Source organism: Microtus oregoni, unplaced genomic scaffold (genome assembly GCF_018167655.1).
Source record: "Microtus oregoni isolate MIOR12 unplaced genomic scaffold, Mior012 000079F_003, whole genome shotgun sequence".
NCBI lineage: Eukaryota > Metazoa > Chordata > Mammalia > Rodentia > Cricetidae > Microtus > Microtus oregoni.
Genome location: NW_024544155.1, coordinates 92,651 through 114,341, shown reverse-complemented (window position 1 = coordinate 114,341; position 21,691 = coordinate 92,651). Strand labels below are relative to the sequence as shown.

Below are 21,691 nucleotides of genomic sequence, written 5' to 3'. Positions count from 1 at the left end.
CTGCCTTGCTTCCTGCCATGATGTTAGTGCACTAAACCTCTGGAAATGTAAGCTTCAATTAAATCTTTCCCTTCATAAGAGTTGCTGTGGTCATGGTGTCTCTTCACAACAATAGAAACACTAAGACAGATACTATTTTACGTATTATTTAATGTTGATGTTTATGTAAACAATATATAAATACATAGATCTATTATATGAGTGTGTGTGCCATATGCAGTGCCAAATTAAATTATGTTTAATGAAGTTATACTTTCACAAGTTTATTTTATCACAATAATAATAATAGTATTACCTAAATATTGAATTAACTAAAAACATAAAATAAAAATTAAAAAAAAATTTATCCTACAGTTATCATAAAATGTCAGGCCAACAAGCGGGTAGAAGAGAAAGTGGAAGTGACAATGATTGGTAACTTTTTTGGACAACGTCCATCACATGACAAGATAGACTTTGTAGTTTTACCAAAAAGAAATTCGACTAACAGTATTTATGAAGACGTTGATGGTAAGAGAATTATAATCATGGTTATAATAATTAACTATAGTAAATAAAAATTCATTTACTTTAAAATGTAGGCTGCTGATTGCTTAGTAATTAAGATCCATTTACTTTTCCTTTGCAATGAAACATTCAACTACTCAAGAATTCTGTTAAATTCGTTGTCTTTTCATAGCAGTAAGTAGTAATAGTAGTTATGGTTACAAGATTGATTTGTATGACACGAATGGTAAATCTCTCAACTTCAGTTATTATAATTTCCACTTGAACTCAACTTCTATATCTGTCTTTATTTTTCTGTGTGTGTGTGCGTGTGTATGTGTGTGTGTGTGTGTGTGTGTGTGTGTGTGTGTTTAACTTTGAGGATTTATCCCAGGATTTCATACATGATATGCAAGTACTCTGCCACTGAACCAAACATTGAGTCTCTTCTAGGTTCACAAATTGTTACTGAAGACATATAACATTTTTAAACAAATTTGAATGAGTGCTTCTTACTTTAAAAAAAAATAGAAAAATTAACATGAATCAAATGTAATACTTAAATCATTTTCGAAATAGCGAATTTTGTTGCACATGTTAAATTTGTATTTTATATTTTCTGTACAAATTAAAATAACGGGATGTATGTTTTGAATAGAGAATTATAAATTTCAAACTCCAAACTCTGAAGTCAAAATAATACAAGTTATCACAGCAAAATACATAATCAACAGGGAGAAAATTAATTAATAGTTAAATCTGCATATATTCATCAGATATTACACATGTAAAGTATTTTTTTCATAATTAGTATTGAATATCAATTTTTGTTAAGTTTGCCTCATTCTGTAAGCTGAAATTGTAAGGAATTAAAGATGTTGATAATGGTATTCTATATTGTAATATTTATTCATGTAGTTTATTTTAATAAAATTGCTCATAGTATTATATTTCTGGTATTATAGTACACATTATGAAAATAAAGCAGGATAAAATTTGCATCTTTTTTATATAAACCTGTTTAGAAATAATGTTGACACATAAATTGATGTTCAGTTTATGTATAACAAGCTAAATTGATACGTACTTTCATTTTCATTTTTCTAGTAACTCCTAAAAGGCGTGAATTTGAATATGAGATAGAATTTGAGACTGAAGAATTGAAGAGTAGCCTGGAATCCTCTGTAACTTTATATTTGTATGCAAAACATTTTAATGCAAAACAGCAAATAATTTCATTGATTTTCAATGTGATATTTACACCAAAAAAACCATGCCGGTAAACACAATTCCTTCTCTTTTAAATATGGTATTGCAATGCATTTATTTCAAAATGTTATTTTTACTGCCTGTCAATCTTTGGATTACATTATTTCTTTAATACTATGTATGCATAATCATTTGGAGCAATATCATTTCCAGCTAATAGGCTGTGAAAATGATTCTAATGTAAAAAATATATAGTTCATTGAACTAGTGCCAGAATGTACCTATAATTTACTAAGTATACTAATAGTTTATGTTGCTTACAGAAAACCTGCAGTCAGTTTTGCAATAATTACTGTATTTTTGAGCTAAATACAGAGTACATAAGAAGACTCACAAAATAATTAACTCAAAAGGCACAATGACACTGAAAATTAATAACTACAAAATTGTTCACAAAATAGAAATAGTAGTCATCTAGGGTTTTAAAAATGAAATACAAACCTTCTTTTGCTAAGCCAAAGAGGTATGTTCATTTTTACTTTAGATATTAAATTAATATAATCTCTTGTCTTACTGTTGTATTTTTATTTTTATGTGTATGTCTGTGTGTGTGTATGTGTTCAAGGACTCATATCATATTGAAAGTTGAGTGCATAACAGATGGAATCTGGAAATTTCCTATAACGTTGATTGCTACTGAACCTGAAGTGGAGGATGTAATTGACATCCAAGGAATCGGTTTATTCAAGACAGCTGTCACAGAATTTAGACTGACAAGTCAGACAAGGTATTATATATCAACAATATATATATATATAACTTGTTTTATGAATATAATTAATGCTGAAATATAAAACGACATTTAAGATAGACAGTAGATGAAGAACTAGTCTTTTTAAATTGTTTTTGTTCAATTCTTGTGAAATTAGAAAAAAATCTTTTATACATGTAATTATGCTTTTTGGTAACTTGTGGGTGAAATATTTATGTATAAAATATAAACCAACAAAATAAAAGAAGCCAAAGTTTGGCAAGTATTTATGAGCCAGGTTGATGATAGTGCTTACTCTTTTCACTTCTCTTGCTTTCGTTTTTGAGGTGTCTTTTATGGAACCCAGGGCTTTGCACATACCTCACAAGCACTGTGTCACTAAGCTATTGCCAAGTCCAGATCTAGCAAACTGATAAAAGAGAAGTTCCGACTTTACTAGATATAACTGTAGATTTATCTTTCATTTAATTTTTGCTTCTCCTATATATCTTCAGCCATTCTATTTGTACTGAAATTACATACATTTCAAAGAAATTGTAAAGAACTACTTGTGAGGATGGTAGTCTTTTCGGCTTAGCCTTAATTTTGCCCTATTTTCTTGCTTGTATTTCCTGCTAAAGTTATTATTCCATTTCTATCTTCTTTATTTTTGTTCCAATATTATTCCTTACCAGTTCTTTAAGAATAGCCCCATTAACTAAACATTTTTGTGGGGGAGAGGTTTCCAGCGTTTTTCTGTAGCATTGAAGCCTGTCCTGAACTAGCTCTTATGGACCAGGCTGGCCTCAAACTCATGGAGATCTGCTGCCTCTGCCTACTGAGTGCTGGGATTAAAGGCTTGTGTAACCACTGCCCGATTTAATGAAACATTCTTAGTTTGGCTTAATATGAGATTATCTTTATTTTTCCTTCATTAACAAATGAATTTATTTGCTGAATATAGAATTCATGGTTCAGAGTTCTTTTTTTTAGCACTTTATTGTAACTACAGTAGCTTCTGAGAAGGAAATTGATATTTGATTTGTTCCCCAAATAGTAATGTTTCATTTTTCTCTAGACTCTTTTAAGATATGTTTATTCCACTTCAGCTTTAAGAAAGCTGATTGTGATGTGTTGTGCCATGAAATGTCTAGTATATATGCTGCCATGCTAGACCAAATTACGTGAGGAAAGGCACTCAGAGTCTCTCATTAAGTATCAGGCATATAAAGGATGTTTGCTAAGTATACTCTGTAAGGAAAAAATCCCTAAGTACTTTGGTTTCAATAATTAGATAAAAGTGAATCAACTCTATCCATGGTGACTGGTAAATATGAATTTACCTTGAAGAACCCTGGGAGGCAAAGTAGAAACTGGATGTACCTATGAAATTCCAAATATTAACTTATATAATCACTTGCCATATTTCCAAGGACTTCATAAAACCCTTTAAACTACTATGTTCTTTACTATATAAAATAACTACAGAATTCAGAAACACCTTACATTTTTGTTTCACTGAAACAATGCTCACATATTTATTTTTACACTCTTTACTTATTTGGGAATGGGGATCTTACATTGTAGTCCTGGCTGACTTAGTATTTGCTATTTGGTGATTATGCAGTCCTTGAACTTCAGTCATCTGCCTCTCTAGACTCTTGATTGTTGAAATTACAGATATGCTGTATTATGCTGGACAATTTTTTTTTATTTTTTTTTATTTAAAAAAAATTTCTGCCTCCTCCCAGCCTCCCATTTCCCTCCCTCTCCTCCCGCCCCTCTCCCCCTACCCCCACTCCTCTCCCCCTCCCTCTCCAGTCCAAAGAGCAGTCACTGTTCCCTGCCCTGTGGAATGCCCAAGGTCCTTCCCTCTCCATCCAAGTCTAGGAAGATGAACATCCAAACTGGCTAGGCTCCCGCAAAGCCAGAACATGAAGTAGAAACAAAACCCCATGCCATTGTCCTTGGCTTCTCATCACCCTCATTGTCCACCATGTTGAGAGAGTCCGGTTTTATCCCATGCTTTTTCAGTCACAGTCCAGCTGGCCTTGGTGAGCTCCCAATAGATCAGCCCCACTGTCTCAGTGGGTGGGTACACCCCTCGTGGTCCTGACTTCCATGCTCATGTTCTCCCTCCTTCTGCTCCTCATTGGGACTTTGGGAGCTTAGTCCAGCGCTCCAGTGTGGGTCTCTGTCTTTATCTCTATCCATCGCTAGATGAAGGTTTTATGGTGATATGCAAGATATTCATCAGTATGGCTATAGGATAGGGTCATTTCAAGTTCCCTATCCTCAGCTGTCCAAGGAACTAACTGGGGACATTGCCCTGGGCACCTGGGAGCCAATCTAGGTTCAAGTCTCTTACCAACCCTAAGGTGGATCCCTTAATTAAGTTATGTGATTCTCTGCTCCTCTATCCAACCTTGTTTTATCCCCTATCATCCCGTTTCCCCAAGTTCCCCCATCCTCCCCTTCTCACTTTTCTCTCCCCTTCTCCCCTTACCCCCATCCCTCCGCACCCCCAAGATCCCAATTTTTTGCCCAGAAATCTTGTCTATTTCCCATAGCAGGGATAATAACTATATGTTTTTCTTTGGTTTCACCTTCTTATTTAGCTTCTTTAGGATCACAAATTATAGACTCAGTGACATTTATTTATGGCTAGAAACCAATTATGAGTGAGTACATCCCATGATCCTCTTTTTGGGTCTGGGTTACCTCACTCAGGATAGTGTTTTCTATTTCCATCCATTTGCATGCAAAATTCAAGATGTCATTGTTTTTTACTGCTGAGTAGTACTCTAATGTGTATATATTCCACACTTTCTTCATCCATTCTTCCACTGAAAGACATCTAGGTTGTTTCCAGGTTCTGGCTATTACAAATAATGCTGCTATGAACATAGTTGAAAAAACGCTTTTGTCATATGATAGGGCATCTCTTGGGTATATTCCCAAGAGTGGTATTGCTGGGTCCAGGGGTAGGTTGATCCCAAATTTCCTGAGAAACCGCCACACTGATTTCCAAAGTGGTTGCACAAGTTTGCATTCCCACCAGCAATGGATGAGTGTACATCTTCTACAAGATGACATCCAGTTGTGCCAGCACCATTTGTTGAAGATGCTTTCTTTCTTCCATTGTATTCTTTTAGCTCCTTTATCGAAAATGAGGTGTTCATAGGTTTGTGGGCTAAAAACAGTGTCTTCTATATAATTCCATTGGTCAACTTCTCTGTTTTTATGCCAGTGCCACGCTGTTTTAATTACTGTAGCTCTGTAATAGAGTTTGAAGTCAGGGATTGTAATGCCTCCAGAAGTTCCTTTATTGTATAAGATTGTTTTGGCTATCCTGGGTTTTTTGTTTTTCCATATAAAGTTGATTATTGTCCTCTCTAGATCTGTGAAGAATTTTGATGGGACCTTGATGGGGATTGCATTGAATCTATAAACAGCCTTTGGTAGAATTGCCATTTTTACTATGTTGATCCTCCCAATCCAAGAGCAAGGGAGATCCTTCCATTTTCTGGTATCCTCTTCAATTTCTTTCTTCAATGACTTAATGTTCTTGCCAAATAGAACTTTCACTTCCTTGGGTAGAGTTACCCCAAGATATTTTATGCTGTTTTTAGGCTATCGTGAAAGGTGATGCTTCTCTGATTTCCCTCTCTGCTTCCATATCCTTTGTGTATAGGAGGGTGACTGATTTTTTGGAGTTGATCTTGTATCCTGCCACATTACTAAAGGTGTTTATCAGATGTAGGAGTTCTTTGGTGGAGTTTGTGTGTTTTCCTTCTTTGAGTTGTGCTGGTGAAGGGTCGCCAAGTGTCTGAGTTATTATAGACAGTGTTGGCAATGTCGGATTCCTTGGGTTGTGATTTTTCTTTTATTACTTTCTGTAAGGCTGGATTTGTGGCTACTTATTGTTTAAATTTGTTCTTATCTTGGAATATTTTTTTTCTCCATTGATAGTGAATGATAGCTTGGCTGAGTATAGTAGTCTGGGCTTGCATCCACCTTCTCTTAGTTTCTGCAGTACCTCTATCCAGGATCTTCTGGTTTTCATAGTTTCCATATAGAAGTCAGGTGTAAGTCTGATAGGTTTACCTTTACAAGTTACTTGACGTTTTTCCTTTGCAGCTCTTAATATTCTATTTTTAATCTGTATGTTTTGTGTTTTGATTATTATATGGCGAGGGGATTTTTTTGATCCAGTCTATTTGGTGTTTTGTATTCTTGAATATTCATAGGAATATCTTTCTTTATCTTGGGAAAGTTTTCTTCAATAATTTTGTTAAATATATTTTTTGGGCCTTTGAGCTGTAATTTGTCTCCTTCTTCTATCCTTATTATTCTTAGGTTTGGTCTTTTTATTGTGTCCCATATTTCCTGAATGTTTTGTGATGACAATTTGTTCTATTTGCTGATTTCTTTGATTCGTGCATTTATTTTCTCTATGCTGTCTTCAGAGTCTGAGATTCTTCTATATTTTGTGTTCTATTAGTTATGCTTGTTTCTGTAGTCTCTGTTCGTTGACCTAGATTTTCCCTCTCCAGCTGGCCCTCGGTTTGTGTTTTCTTCCTTGCCTCCATTTCAGTTTTCAGTTCTTGAACTATTTCCATCACCTGCTTGATTGTTTTTTTTCTTGGTTTCCCAGGGTATCGTTTACGTATTTATTCATTTCTTCAAACATTTTGTCATACTTCTCATCCATTTCTATAAGGGCGTTTTTTACATGCTCTTTAAGAGACTCTATCACTTTCATAATGTCAATCTTTCCCCTTCTTCTGGATTAGGGTGTTCAAAACCTTCTGTTGTAAGATCACTGGGTTCTGGTGTTATCATGTTGTTTTTCAGGTTGGTGGAGGAATTCTTGCCTTGGCGCCTGCCCATCTTTTCCTTCAAATGCTATCCAGTGGATCTTATGGAATAGGATCAGGTTCCCTTGCTGGCCAGGGACCTTGCTGACAAAAGGCCTACCTTGCTGCAGGCAGGCTATTGAAGCAAAGCAACTCCTGCTTCGTTGCCCTCAGCACCCCATTCCAGCGCCAAAACAGGCTGAGCTGGCAGATCTTGTGGCTCCGTGGAAGGGAGGAAGAAGGGAGGAGGTTCCTGGGTGCAAACTGGAATGGGTTAGGGAGAGAGAGGCCCAGCAGTGGGGAGCAGCCCCTGCCGAATTACGGGGGAGTAAAGGGGTCCGTGGAATGACCGTGCTGTGTTTCCGGGCTCCTGCCTCTGGTCAGGAACACACTCACCACTCTGATGGGTCCCCTGGATTAGGATCAGGTTCCCTTGCTGGCCAGGAACCTTGCTGACAAAAGGCCTGCCTTGCTGCAGGCAGGCTATAGAAGCAAAGCAACTCCCGCCCGCCCCGTTGTCCTCAGCACCTCTGAGTTGATTTTTAATTAATGCTACTGACATTATTTTAAATATCTATTTCCAAAATCAGAATATACTTGTATCTTTCATTATTATATAATTTTGTATTATGTTTAAGAAAACTCTTAGGAAAAGAAAAATACGAAATAGATTTACTTCAGTGTTTTTTAGTAAGCATTTTCCTGGGAATGAATATGTTTATCAGAAATTCTAATACATCAAATTGTATTTGACAAATTCATTCAAATCCGATGAGAGTATTTTCTAAACTGAAGACATTATTCTGTTTGAGGTCATCATGAAAAAAGTACATAGAGAATGCATAGTGAGTCTAGGTTACACAGTGAGACCTGTAGTGAAAAGAGTGGTGGGTACATAGTGAGACCCATACCAAAATGGTTATGTGTAAAGAAAATCCAATTAAATTGTTTTATAAGCAGTTCTATCAAAGACTTCTTACTGACAGAAATAAATTGCATTCAAATGCTCCGAATCGGGGGCAAAACTTATATTTAGAATATCTTAAAAGATCACTACAATTTAATAATTCCCCCCTTTGAAAATCTTATAGATCTCCTCTCTCCATAAGTGCCATATATGTCATTAAGTGCCATATATGTCATTATTTGTCTGAGAAGCTATTTCAACTTTCTGAGTACATTTTTTTTTACCTTGGGGAATGGCTTATCTTATGAGATATAGTTCTCTAATATGTTTATTACTATTATTATGAAGCAAAATAGTTTATTTTCAATAAATACTAGCACTTCATTAAATATAGGACAACATGAGCCCACTTAAATGATTATTCTTGATCACTACATTCTCCTCAGTCCCTAGTTTTCCCTAATACAACAGTAACAGCAATAATAAATAAATATAACATGCAGTCTGTATTAAAGAAAAACCAGTTTTATAACTCATTGCTGGCGAAAAATATTTTCTTCTAGTTCCTGGTCTTTATTCCTCTGGTCTATTCTTTTGTAGTTTTTCTACAAGCAAATTCTGTTAGAATTGTATATTTTTAAAGTATTGCTCTTAATAGCACAAATATTCATTTCAAGTTAATTTCTGTTGTAGTGAGGAGAGCCACTTGTTGGTTCCCGGCTGCTCAGCCCCGAAATAATCACACAGAAACCATTTTATTTACATCACTGCTTGGCCCATTAGCTCTAGCTTCTTGTTAGCTAACTCTTACATCATAATTTAACCCATCTCCATTTAATCTGTGCATCTCCACGAAATTGTGGCCTACCAGCAAAGTCTACCAGCACATCTGTCTCCAGTTGCAGCTTCATGGCTTCTCCTAACTCCACCCTACTTTCTTTCAGCATTCAGTTTAGTTTTCCCTGCCTACCTATATTCCCTGCGCATGCCCAAGACAGTTTCTTTATTAACCAATGGTATTCACAGCATACAGAGGGAAATCCCACATTATTGTGTACATATTTCATAAAGGCATTAGAGTAAGGGCTAGGTTAAGTGAACCATATTGTACTACACTAATCACCAATTATCATCCCAATGAGAATCTTATCAATAAATATGATTGCAATAGGTACTAGTTTTATGTCACTAATAGATACTTAAGATATATAGAGAGATGTATCTCTTTAGACATGTGATTTTAGATATATATGAGTCTAGATATATGAGTTTAGTTATATATTAGATATATTTGAATCTAGATATATAAAAGTTTAACTATGTGAGTCTCCCTATATAATAGATAACTCTATATATGTAAGTTAACAACTCTCAACTTATACTCCTTAGTTATTTTTGCACATTTTTGTAGGTATGTAAAAGGTCAGAAATCAAAATAATGGAGTAATTTCCAGGGTTCAGGAGCTCTCTACATTGTGATTTATGATACTCTTCTTAGCAAAATGCTAGGAAAATTGAATTACTTAAGGTCAAAAGCCTTAAGACCACACTTTATATTTCAGTGACCAGATAATAAAAAAAAAGAACATGATAGGTTCCTCATTCCAATTTCAGCCATACTAATTCACATATTTTTACATTATATAGATTTCCTAGTATCTCTACCGTATGTTCATTTAGAGCCCTTAAGAGATATCAAGGATGAAATTAGTTGCATCATATGACTGTTCTGTTTTCAAATTTTTGAGGAACTCCCATGCTGAATTCCATAACAACTGGACTAACTTACTACTTGCTACCAGAAGTATATAAATTTACCCTTTTCCATACTATCTCTCCAGCATTCGGTCCTATTTTTCTTTATGGGATCCATATTGAATGAGGTTAGATGGAATTACCATGTAGTTTTAATTTTTATTTTCCTGATGTCTAAAGATATTGAAAAGTTTTGTGATTATTGGACATTGATACTTGACCATTTGAGAACTCTTTGTTGCACCATTGATACATTTTACAGCATGTTGTCTAAGTTTTAGGTACTTTTTAAATTTTTTATATGTTCTAGATATTGATCATCTGTTAGGTAAATACATAGCAGTTGCTTTCTCCCATTCTGTGGGCTGTCTCTTCACTTGATTGGTTATGTTTGCTGTGAGGATGCTTTTTCATCTCATGCAATACACTGTATGAAGCCAATAAAATCATGGTATTACTGAATGAGTAGTTTCTTTTTAGAACTCTGTCTTCTAATATTTTACCAATATTTTCATTTAAATAGTTCAATTTAATTTCTTAAATTAAAATCTTTGATTTTGAACTAATTGATTTTTGTACAGTGCTTTTTGGAATGGATATGTGGTATCCATTATTCCCAGCACCATTTGTTTTGGTGTTGATGTTGTTTTGTCTTTTTTAACATATTTGTCCAGATTGTCTTTATTTAAAATGAACTTGGAACAGAAAATTAGTTACTCTAAGTATTTTCCTATGATTTTAACATCATGTTATAACTTTACTATGCACCATTACTTAGTACAAATCTGTAGTAAAATACATTTCAATTTATCAATTAAATTATTTCCAAATATGCAATGGATAACTTAGTACTGATATTTTTCAACAATCAACCCTGTACAGTGCCAGAAAAATTTTATTTCCCCTGAATGAAACCCACTTACTCGTTATTATTCGTCTCCTCTCTCACAACTCTCTAGTAACTATTAGTCGGTTCTATCTGTATTAATTTCCATATTTTATATTGTAGTAATATGAGCTGTGGGGCTGCGTCCCCTGCACCCCGGCCGCCTGCTAGCTTATGCCCCAAAATAATTACACGGACACTGTATTCTTTTAAACACTGCTTGGCCCATTAGCTCTAGCCCTTACTGGCTAATTCTGATATCCCGATCAACCCATCTCTAATAAACTGTGTAGCATCGGTCTTACCGGGAAAGATTAAGCATGTCTGACCTGGCAGCTTGCTTCATCGCGTGCGTCTCAGAGAGCAGAGCTATGGAGTCTGCCGGGAGAGGGGAGCATGGCGTCTCTGAGCTCACTTCCTCTTCCTCCCAGCATTCTGTTCTGTTTACTCCACCCACCTATGTTCTAACCTATCAGGGCAAGCAGTTCCTTTATTTAATTAACCAGTGACCTTCCTCCATCATTATATAAGCAGAGTGGCCTTTCTTATATGGTTTATTTCACACAGTTCTGTTCAAGGTTCACTGATATTTTCTATGTGTCAGTACTTTTTTTCCTTGTTTTACTTTTTGAAAAAGATTCTCAAGTGTGCCAAAAACCAGCCATGAACTTTAGATAAACTTCCTGCTTTACTATCTCAGTGGTAGAAATTTAAGATATTAGCCAGCACACTTCACTTCGTTAATTTAAGTGACTGAATAATATTCTATTCTATGGAACTAGTACATTCATTTTATCCATTCAATAAATGCTGGTTGTTTTCACCTCTTTGCTACCTAGCATCTCAAATTGACTATATCCAGTAGTTTAAGGCATATATTTTACACATGGAATTGCTGATTTAAAATGGAATGATTTTTTTATTTTCTTTTTTGTGTTCAAATCTTGCATAATGCAATTTAAGAAAATCATAATGTTCTATTACTGGAAATAGACTGCGTGATTCATCATCTGAAAGAAGTTTTGGCCCTAGATATTGTGAACTTTGTTAACTTTCTAGAAAATAGCAAGTATGTGTGTGTAGATGGATAGATAGATTAGAAAGATAGATAGATAGATAGATAGATAGATAGATAATAGATAGATGGAAGGATTCTCAAACTACACTTGAATATCAAATGGGAAATCCTTTTTTTAACAAAGTCATATTGCTAAATCACATTGCCACTGATTCTAATTCTAGAAACAATAGGAACATATATTGATGAAGTAAGTCTTACAGCCACAGTTCACAATTTCCACATTCTTTCAATGTTGAAATAAAATTAGAGTTTCATTTTTTTTAAAAAAAAATATTTTCTATCTATCCAAAGTATGCTTGTGAAGACTCAAAAATCAGGTGGCTAGAAATGAGTATTTTTAATTGTGTCTTCAAGTTTATTCCATTGATATACTGGCACCTGCTTTTGTGCCAGTAGCATGTTGTTTTTATTACACTAAGTCTGAATTACAATTTGATCACTTCTATTTTGTTACCTCCAGCATTGCTCTTTTTGCTACAGGAAAGCTTTGGCTATCCAATGGTTTCTGAAAACCTAAACACGTTTTAGGATTATGTTTTTCTGTTTCTGGAAAGCGTATCATTGAAATTTTGATATGTTCATATTAAATCTGTAAGCTTCTTTTGCTACTATATCCATTTTTAATATATTAATTCTACTAATCAAAAAGTATGGGGGATATTTCCATCTTTTCATGTCTTCATAGTTTCTTCAGTGCTTTAAAATTTTGACTGCAGGCTTCTTACACTGGTTAACTTCATTCATAGGATATTTATACATATTTTAAGCTGTTATAAATGAGACTTTCCCTAAATATTTTTCAGCATTTTTGTTATTAGTATATAGAAAAGCTACTTATTTTCATATTGGTCTTGTATTCTCTAACTCTGCTGAATGTATTTATAATTCTAATATTTTATGCTGCCTCATTTTGGTTTTCTTATGTACAAGAACCATCTCCAAACAAGGATAAATTGATTTCTTTCCTATTTGTATTCTTTCATGTTCTTGTCTTATTCAAGATAATACTTCAAGGAATATAATCAATAAGAATGGAGAAGGTGGGCATACTCAACTCATGGTATTACTTCAAATACTATTTAGCTTTCTCCATTTTGTATAATGTTGACTGTAGGCGTGTCATCTTTTATATGTTAGTGTATAGTCTTACTATTATTGTTTTCTTAAAGACCTTTTGTCAGAAAGACATGTTCGACTCTGTCAAATCTCTTACTGTATCTGTGAAATTTTCCTTTTATTTCTGCCCAGGAGTTTATTAATTTGATGTGTTACATTCATAGATTTGCATGTCTTGATCCATAATTTCATCCTAAAATAAATTACAATGGGTCTCAGTGAATGATCTTTTTGATGTGTACTTGAGTTTGCTTTGTAAATCTTATATTAAGATGTTTTTCATTATATTCTTTTGTGTTCTTATCAGGTTTCACAAAAAGATGATAACATTTGCTCCTATCATTTTAAGGAATATTTGTTTTACTCAGTTTTGGTTCTTCAATTCTGTGATGCAGTTCTGCAGTGGCTCCTACTACACCTGGCTTATTTTTCTTTGAAAGTGAACTTTGTTACTGCTTCAATCTCATTGCTTAGTATATATATATATATATATATATATATATATATATATATATATATTTAAGTTGCTTATATTCTTTTGATTTTCTTTGAATAGGATATATCTATCAAGACAACCATATTTTTTTTTTTAGATTTCCAACCTAGCTTTCACCTATGCTCTAATTTCTTTGACATGGTTTTCAGTGTCTCCCTTTTTATTAATTTGAGTCTGCTTTCTCTCATTTTGTTTATTTGGTTAAGAATTTGTCAATCTTGTTTATTGTTAACAAACCAACTCTTTGATCCATTGGTTCTTTGCATTCTTTTTATTTCCATTTTAATTCCTGTGCTGATATCCATTAGTTGTTAACCACCTACTAAATTTCAGTTTCACTTATTTTACTAAGAGCTTGAGGTGCAGTATTTGTAGAGCTCATTGATTATTTTTATTACATATATTTATTTATTGGATGAGGGCATGTGTGTCATGATATGTATGTGAAAGTCCAAGGACAACTTGCAAGAGTTTATTCTCTCTTGAACTGCAGTTATATGCTCTTTATGAAATTGGCAGTGCCAATCTTTCTGGATTCTCTTCCATGGGATTCCCTGTACTCTGAGTCAAGATTTGATGGAGACTTTAAACTTAGATTCTCTCTCCCTGGATAATGTCTAGATGTGGGTCTCTGCATCTGTTCCCATATATTAATGGAGGAAGCCTCTCTGATGATGACTGGTTAAGGAACTGCCCTATGAGTAAAGCCAATTATTTTTAAGTATCAAATCTTTTAATGATTTTACCCTACGTCTCTGGGCATTTTGGTCTCTGCTTCTTGGTTACCCAGGTAGTGGCAGGTATAGATTCCTTCTCATGGAGTAAACCTTAAAACATATCGGACATTGATTGTCTACACCCACAAATACTTTGCCACTATTGCCCTAGCATGTTTTGCAGGAGAATGGATTGTAGATAAAAAGGTTTTAGTGGCTGTGTAGGTGTCCAAGTTTCTCTTTCTGTAGTCTGCAGAGATACCCTCCTGCACCAAAGACACTAGAATATAGAGGCGAAGGCTTCACATAGGTTCCAGCTCAACTTCTCCATGAGTTTTATGGGTGTTATCATACAATGTAGTCCTGATGTCATTGTGCAGAGAGCAATCCTTTGTCTTAGAAATAGCTTGGGTTGTTTGGGGATTTCAGTGGAGCCCCTTGGCCAACAACTCAATTAAATGCAGCCCAGTCTTTATATTTGAAGCCTTGCCTGTCTATAAGAGATAGTCAGTTTAGACTCCTGTCTCCCCCATTGCTACAAGTCCTTACGGAAGGATAAAGTGTCCTTTGGGTATATGCCCAAAAGCGTTATAGCTGGATCTTGAAGTAGAGGTATTTCCAAGCTTTTGAGAAAATGCCATATTGATTTTCATAGTGTCTATACAAGTTTATGTTCCCACCATCAATGGAGGAGTGTTCCCCTTGCTCCATAGCCTCACCAGGATGAGCTGTCACTTGTGTTTTTGACCTTACCCATTCTGACAGGTGTAAGACAAAATCTCAACATCATTTTGATCTGTAAAAATGGCTTGTTGCAAATATTAGGAAATTGCATTTTTCCTGGGACGACTCATCCCTGTCTGTAGTGGTTTAAATAGCTGTGGCCTAATGGAGTAGGAGACAGGAACTCACAAGATATCTTTTGTCATCCACACATGCCCTTTTTTCACACATGTACACACATACACATATGTATTCACATATATACTCACATATATACATATGTGCATACACACAAAAATTTAAAAAAAATAATAAGAATGTATGTATTAAATGGTGGTAGCATACACTAGTGAAACAATGTGGCTGAAATAATCTCCCTGTTATTTAAAAGTCTGGTTATAGTTTCAATTTCATTGTCAGTTGTAGAGATTGTTTTCCTAGAGTACTTGCCATTTGCTCCTAAGCTTTCTTTCAATCTAGGCTTATAATTGTTCTAACTAGATGATCATTTTTATTTCTAAAGTGTCTCTTATCTTCTAACCTTCAGGTTTGTTTGGTTTAAACATCTTTCTTTTTAATGTAACATGTCTACATTTCTATTGATTTGGTTGAACTTTGTTAAGCCAACTCATAATTTTACTGTTTTTTATGTTTCTTTCATTTGCATTTACTGTAACTTATGTCTTTTTTCTGATGACTCTTGGTGAAGTTTGTTTTTTTTTATATTTTGTGGAGGTGTAATATAAGATATAGTTACTTGGGAAAGAGTTTTAAAAATGCTTGATGCTCTTGATACTAGCTTTTCTTTCAATGGCAGGTAGCACTCATCTGAGAAGGCATCTAATAGTTTAATTTTCTTCACAGAATAGTTATAAATTACTGTTAAAATCATTTTTACAAACATATTTCACCAGTCCATTAATAGGTTTTATTTTTCTAAGAATTTGTGAATTTCCTTCTTAATTTTCAAATTTTCTTAACTATAATTACATGCAATCAATTATTGTGTTTATTTTAATTTCTGAGATATCCATTAGAGTTTTTGTCTAATTTCTTTCTTATTTTAGTTTTTCACTTTTTTTAAAGTCTTTGGGATGGATGTATAATAGCTCAGTTGACAGAGAGCTAGTACACAGGAAGCCTAAAGACATTTTTTCTAATCCCAACACTGCATGAACTGAGCATAGTGTTACATTCTTTTAACCTCAGCACTGTGGAAGAACAGGAAGCATGTTCAGAGTTTGAAAGTCATCCTCTGTTCCATAGGGAGTTTGGGGCCAGCCTATGATACAAGAGACCCTGCCCCACACAAAAAAAAAAATCTTACAAGAAGATTGTAGCCAAACATGGCAATATACTCCTGTAATCCCAGCTTTTTAACTGTGTTCTTTGTTCCTCACAAAGAAAATTCTTCCATTTATTGTGACATTTATTATGTCTAAATTGATGTCTCTCAGAAGAAGGGAGATTTATGGATTCCTTTGAATATCTGTCTGTTGTCTTCCTGTTGTAATCCTTCTAGATACTGTGTTGTTCAGCTTATTTATTGTATCATCCATCATTTCCTAGCACTGATTATAAAATATATTAAAACCGCAATGATAATGATGATTAATATTGGCTAATCCTTTCAAACTACTTTCCTTGTGTTACTCATTGACTCTTTTTTATTATTTTAAGAAATAACAAAACTAGGGTACAAAAAGATTAGGTTCCTTAAATGTAACATAGAGCTATGATTGTTGAATTGTGAGCGGCGGGCTACGTTCCTGGCACACGGCCGCCTGCGCGGCTAGCTTTATACCCGAAATAATTACACAGAAACTGTATTCTTTTAAACACTGCCTGGCCCATTAGTTCCAGCCTCTTATTGGCTAGCTCTTACATATTGATCTAACCCATTTCTAATATTCTGTGTAGCACCATGAGCTGGCTTACCAGGAAAGATCTTAACCTGCGTCTGTCTGGAGTGGGAGAATCATGGCAACTCACTGACTAGGCTTCTTTCTCCCAGCATTCTGTTCTGTTTACTCCGCCTACCTAATTTTCTGTCCTGTTAAAGGGCCAAGGCAGTTTCTTTATTTAACCAATGAAATCAACACAAAAGACTCCCACAACAGATAGAAAGATGACCCTCCTCCATCATATGATTCCAATCCAGGCCACCCATATCTACATTACATGTTCTCTGGTCTTCCTCCATGATAATTAATACATGTTTCTTGAACATATTAGTGAATAACAACCTAAGTTTCCCCATGTCTTTTTCTATGCTACACTGTTGTACCTGTTTTCCAAAGCCACATTTGATCTTTTACATTCATCTCTATTAATTTATTTTAAATTTTGAACTTAATACTTTTTGTAGTTTATCACCACCAAGTTTTATTAAACTAAGAATTTCCTTAATTTACTCAACCTTCTTTTTCTCAATTTTCGTCTATCCTGGCATGAAATGGCAACTTGAAACATGTCACTGCACTTTATACTTTATTAATCTATCTTCATACCTTTAAATCTTTAGTTAGACTCTAGAAATTTCTAGCAAATAGAAAGTTACTGTTAAATAAATAAGTAATATAATGGAACAGTAATAGAGACAAAAGACTTAGTGGGCAGTTGCTTTACATAAGAGTGTATTTACAAATGGCTATGTTTGCATCTGACAAACTGAATTCAGCCTATTTTTATAGAGCCAATATTTATATTAGTGTTCTATGAACATAGAATATAAATGAAAAAAAATTAGGATTTTATTTTGCCACCATGAGAAAAGAATGATAGTGTACTTGTTAATTTTTGTCAGCTTGACACCAACTATAGATAAACATCAGCTGAGAAATTCCCTCAACCAGATTGGTCTGGGAGCTTCTCTGTTAGACATTGCCTTGACTTGATTAATGTAAGAGGGCTAAACCCAGTATGGGTGGCCCCAACACCAGGAAGATGGTCCTGGGTTCTGTATAAAAGCTAAGTATCGAGGGAAACAACCCAGTAAGCAGTGTTTCTCTGGCTCCTGTCTCTGCTCCTGATTGAGATCTTGCCCTGATGTGTTTCAATGATAGACGATGATTGCAAAGTGTATGCCAAATAAACTTTTCTTTCCTAACTTGTTTTGATCAAGGTGTTTTATCACAGCAAAAGAAAGAAAACTAGTACAGACATAATTTGGTAATTTTCAAATGTCACCTCGTACATTTTTTTGTAACCATTCAGTATTAATTTTGAGCTATGGTTCTGTTGGAGCAGAATTTATGATTTAGCTGTCAATTTCTCACAGAGTCAATGAGGTAATGACCAATTTAATGGATTTTGTTCATTTTTTCTAGGTATTATGAGTCATTTAAGGCCTATTTTCTACCAGGTGGTGATCGAGATTTTTTTGTAAATCCTCAGTCTGGAGAACTCCCTCCATTTTACACAAAAGGAATTCTCATCGTTGTAGGATTTAAACCGAAAATGTACAGTAAGAAATATCAAGCAACACTTGTAATACAGGTAAGTTTAAAAAAACACAACTTTTAATTTTCAAAGCCACACATTAGGTATGGAATTAAGCAAAATAATTTAACACTAGGAGAAATTAAGTAATTATTTACAGTTCATATTATTAAAATCTGGGAGACTAAATGTAAGATGATTTGTATAGTAATGTAGCATCTTTTTTTACAAAGTACTTACTCAAGGGATTTAAAGTCATTTTTTAATTAAAAATGTTTTGTAAATTATGTCATTTCTGTAGAAGATAAAGTGTTTGTTTAGCTCAGAGTTGAAGTAAATACAACTTTGAAAACTTATCCTATAAGGGAGGTCTTTATAGAATTTCATACATAATTTATAGGGAAAAATTTTGGGCTAAAGGCAACATTCAAATTCTTTGAAAAACATAACTATTACTACAGCTTACTTTCTGTAGCATAGACATAAAGTACATGTTATCATTTTATAACCCTGCTGCCAAAGAGATCCCTAAAGGTTTGAATCAAATGGCAATTAATCACTGCCATAAACAGAAGAAAATGTTACTATTTTAATGAATACTGATGAAAATATAGTTATTGTTTTGAGACAGTTATTTTTCCATTGTTCTTAGATTTTATAGAATCTAAGATATCAGAAATAAAGCCTATTTTGCCTTGCTGCATATTCCTTATTGCCCCACTATTATTTCATTGCATATATCAAATCACTGATCTGAAAAATCATAGTTAATACACTGACTCCAAGTCCCAGTTTATTTCAACAACTTTTATACTTTCATGTTGCAGTTCAAAAAGTCATGTCATTATCTAAATTAAAATTATCTAAATTAAAATTATTATTTATACTATTGTCATTTTCAAATATTTAGGTTAAGCCGGGCGGTGGTGTCGCATGCCTTTAATCCCAGCATTTAGGAGGCAGAGGCAGGCGGATTTCCATGAGTTCGAGGCCAGCCTGGTCTACAAGAGCTAGTTTCAGTACAGCTAGGACTGTAACACAGAGAAACCCTGTCTCAAAAAAAACAAAAAACAAAAAAAAATAGGTTAAGTATTAAATCAGTAGTTACAACAATATTGTCTTCATTCTACTTCATTCAGAAATAGGAATAATTTAAAAGAATAGTTTTAGTTAATCTTGCCTAGACAAACCTCAGCAATCATGTTCTCATGCTTCTAATTTTTCATTCAACTAAATCATCTTTAGAATGATTAAAACCTATTGTTTTCCAATCAGGAAACAGGACAAATAGCATTAGCTTTGATAGGAGGAAGTTAAGTTGTTCCATTTGTTTTATCAAAAGTAATGATCCTGAGAAGTAGAAAATCTAATCAGTTTTCTCAAGTGACTATGAAAAAAAAAAACTTGGTGAATACTGGAGCTGGCAGATGGCTCAACTGGTAAAAATATATGTTATGCAAATATGACGAACTGAGTTTCTAGCCCCAGAATGCTCAGGATTTATGACTGTGGCATATACGTGCAGCCCCACTATAAAAATGAGCACTGGAGCTCCTTGGCCAGTCAGCCTAATCTAATCACTGGGTTCTAGATTCAATGAGCAATCCTGGCTCAATAAATAAGGTAGAGTAGGTGCAAGCAGTGTTGATATTTGATGTCAATCTCTGGCTTCCACATACATGTACACACAAGCACAGGTATCTGCACACATGTGCACATATTTACACATATACTACACAAACCCAAAATGCCTTGATAACTATCGTAACTATATAACTTGAAATATACGATGTATTATGGTTTTCTGTTATAACTATAGACACAAACTAATATAAATATATATTTTATATTACTTCTAAAGAAATCTTTTTATTAGCAGGAAACAATAGGAAATGACATTGCAAATATGTATTTTCTTTTGTGTTTCATTGGAAGAAAATCCTTGAATGAGAATTTAAATTTAAGTAGCCTATGTGTTACATGATAAGAGGAAATAAATACAGGAAAGGAAGTACTTGAAATACAGAAGGAAAGGAGATCAATAAAATCATTCATCACAGTGAGAAACTGAAAATTAATCCCATGAGGGATCTTGAGGAAATAATGTAGAATTTACACCTTGAAAAATTCATAACCACGATGGGCAGGAATATTGAGGTTTTACATACCACTTTACACCATTCCAATTATTGCCTGAGGATTGGACTCAGAGATGGTTAAGGATTCAATGCCAGCTGAAACACCTGGTGTTTCTGCGGAGGAAAAATTAAAGAGTTGCAAACATTAGCTATTGGAAATAGCATCAGACTTTCATTCAAATGAAAACACCAGAGAAGTGTAGGTGGTCATAGAACATATATGTTAGTGGATGACTACCAATTTTTTTATGTTCGAAATTGCCCTTAGCAGCATCTGTTGTTCATCCAGGAGGATCGTTGTCTTCAGTCTCTTTTCAAAGCAGTGACATTAAAATATGAGAATTTCATTTTTTAAAAACGTTTTTCTTTTTGTTTGGTTTTTAGTAAATAGTCCAGAGAACTACTATGTTTGATTGGTTCCTTTTTTAAGTATTGGTGCTTATGTCATAGGCATTAATGATATAGAGCTCTTAATTTATTCCTGGCTGGTGACATGTTTCAGTGGGAAATGTGCTTACTGCCAATACTGATTGAAGACCTGAGTTCAATCCCTTCCCTGCAACCCACATGACATTTAGGAGAAATCTTATTTTCACAAATTGTCCTCAGATTCCCACATGCACACCATGCACACAGCAGTGCATGAGCACACATGAGCAAGCTTGTATGCAGTGCACACACACATACTAAGTAAATCAATAATAGATGTAATACTTTATTCTTTTGGTATTTTTAACCCTGTCTTATTATATTTTAAGATATAGTTTTGATAGAAGTTATAGATCATACTATACATATAAAATAGTTTTTAAAATATATAATTTTTCATATTTATATTTTGTTTGAAGAAATTTAATCAGTTAAAACTATGACAGGGCAGGGAACTCTGATTGCTCTTCGGGCTGACGAGGGAGGGGGACTTGATTGGGGGAGGGGGAGGGAAATGGGAGGCGGTGGCGGGGAGGAGGCAGAAATCTTTAATAAATAAATAAATAAACAAAACTATAAATCTTAGTATTTATTTTGTGAAAATAACCTTGTTATTTTTATTTAGCTTATTTGGAGAAATGTCCTGAACAGCTTCCTTAAATCATACATAAATATACTGACTTAATCATTGTGAAGTT

General features: G+C 34.2%; 1 protein-coding gene across 1 annotated transcript in view; it reads left to right on the top strand.

Moving 5' to 3' along the window:
• The window catches only part of Cfap47 (cilia and flagella associated protein 47), a 279,387-nt gene that overhangs the window by 256,284 nt on the left and 1,412 nt on the right, over positions 1 to 21,691 (top strand). The window contains 4 exon segments of the mRNA XM_041642780.1: positions 355 to 510; positions 1,594 to 1,765; positions 2,321 to 2,482; positions 18,315 to 18,483. Of these exon segments, the coding sequence (XP_041498714.1) occupies positions 355 to 510; positions 1,594 to 1,765; positions 2,321 to 2,482; positions 18,315 to 18,483 (659 nt within the window).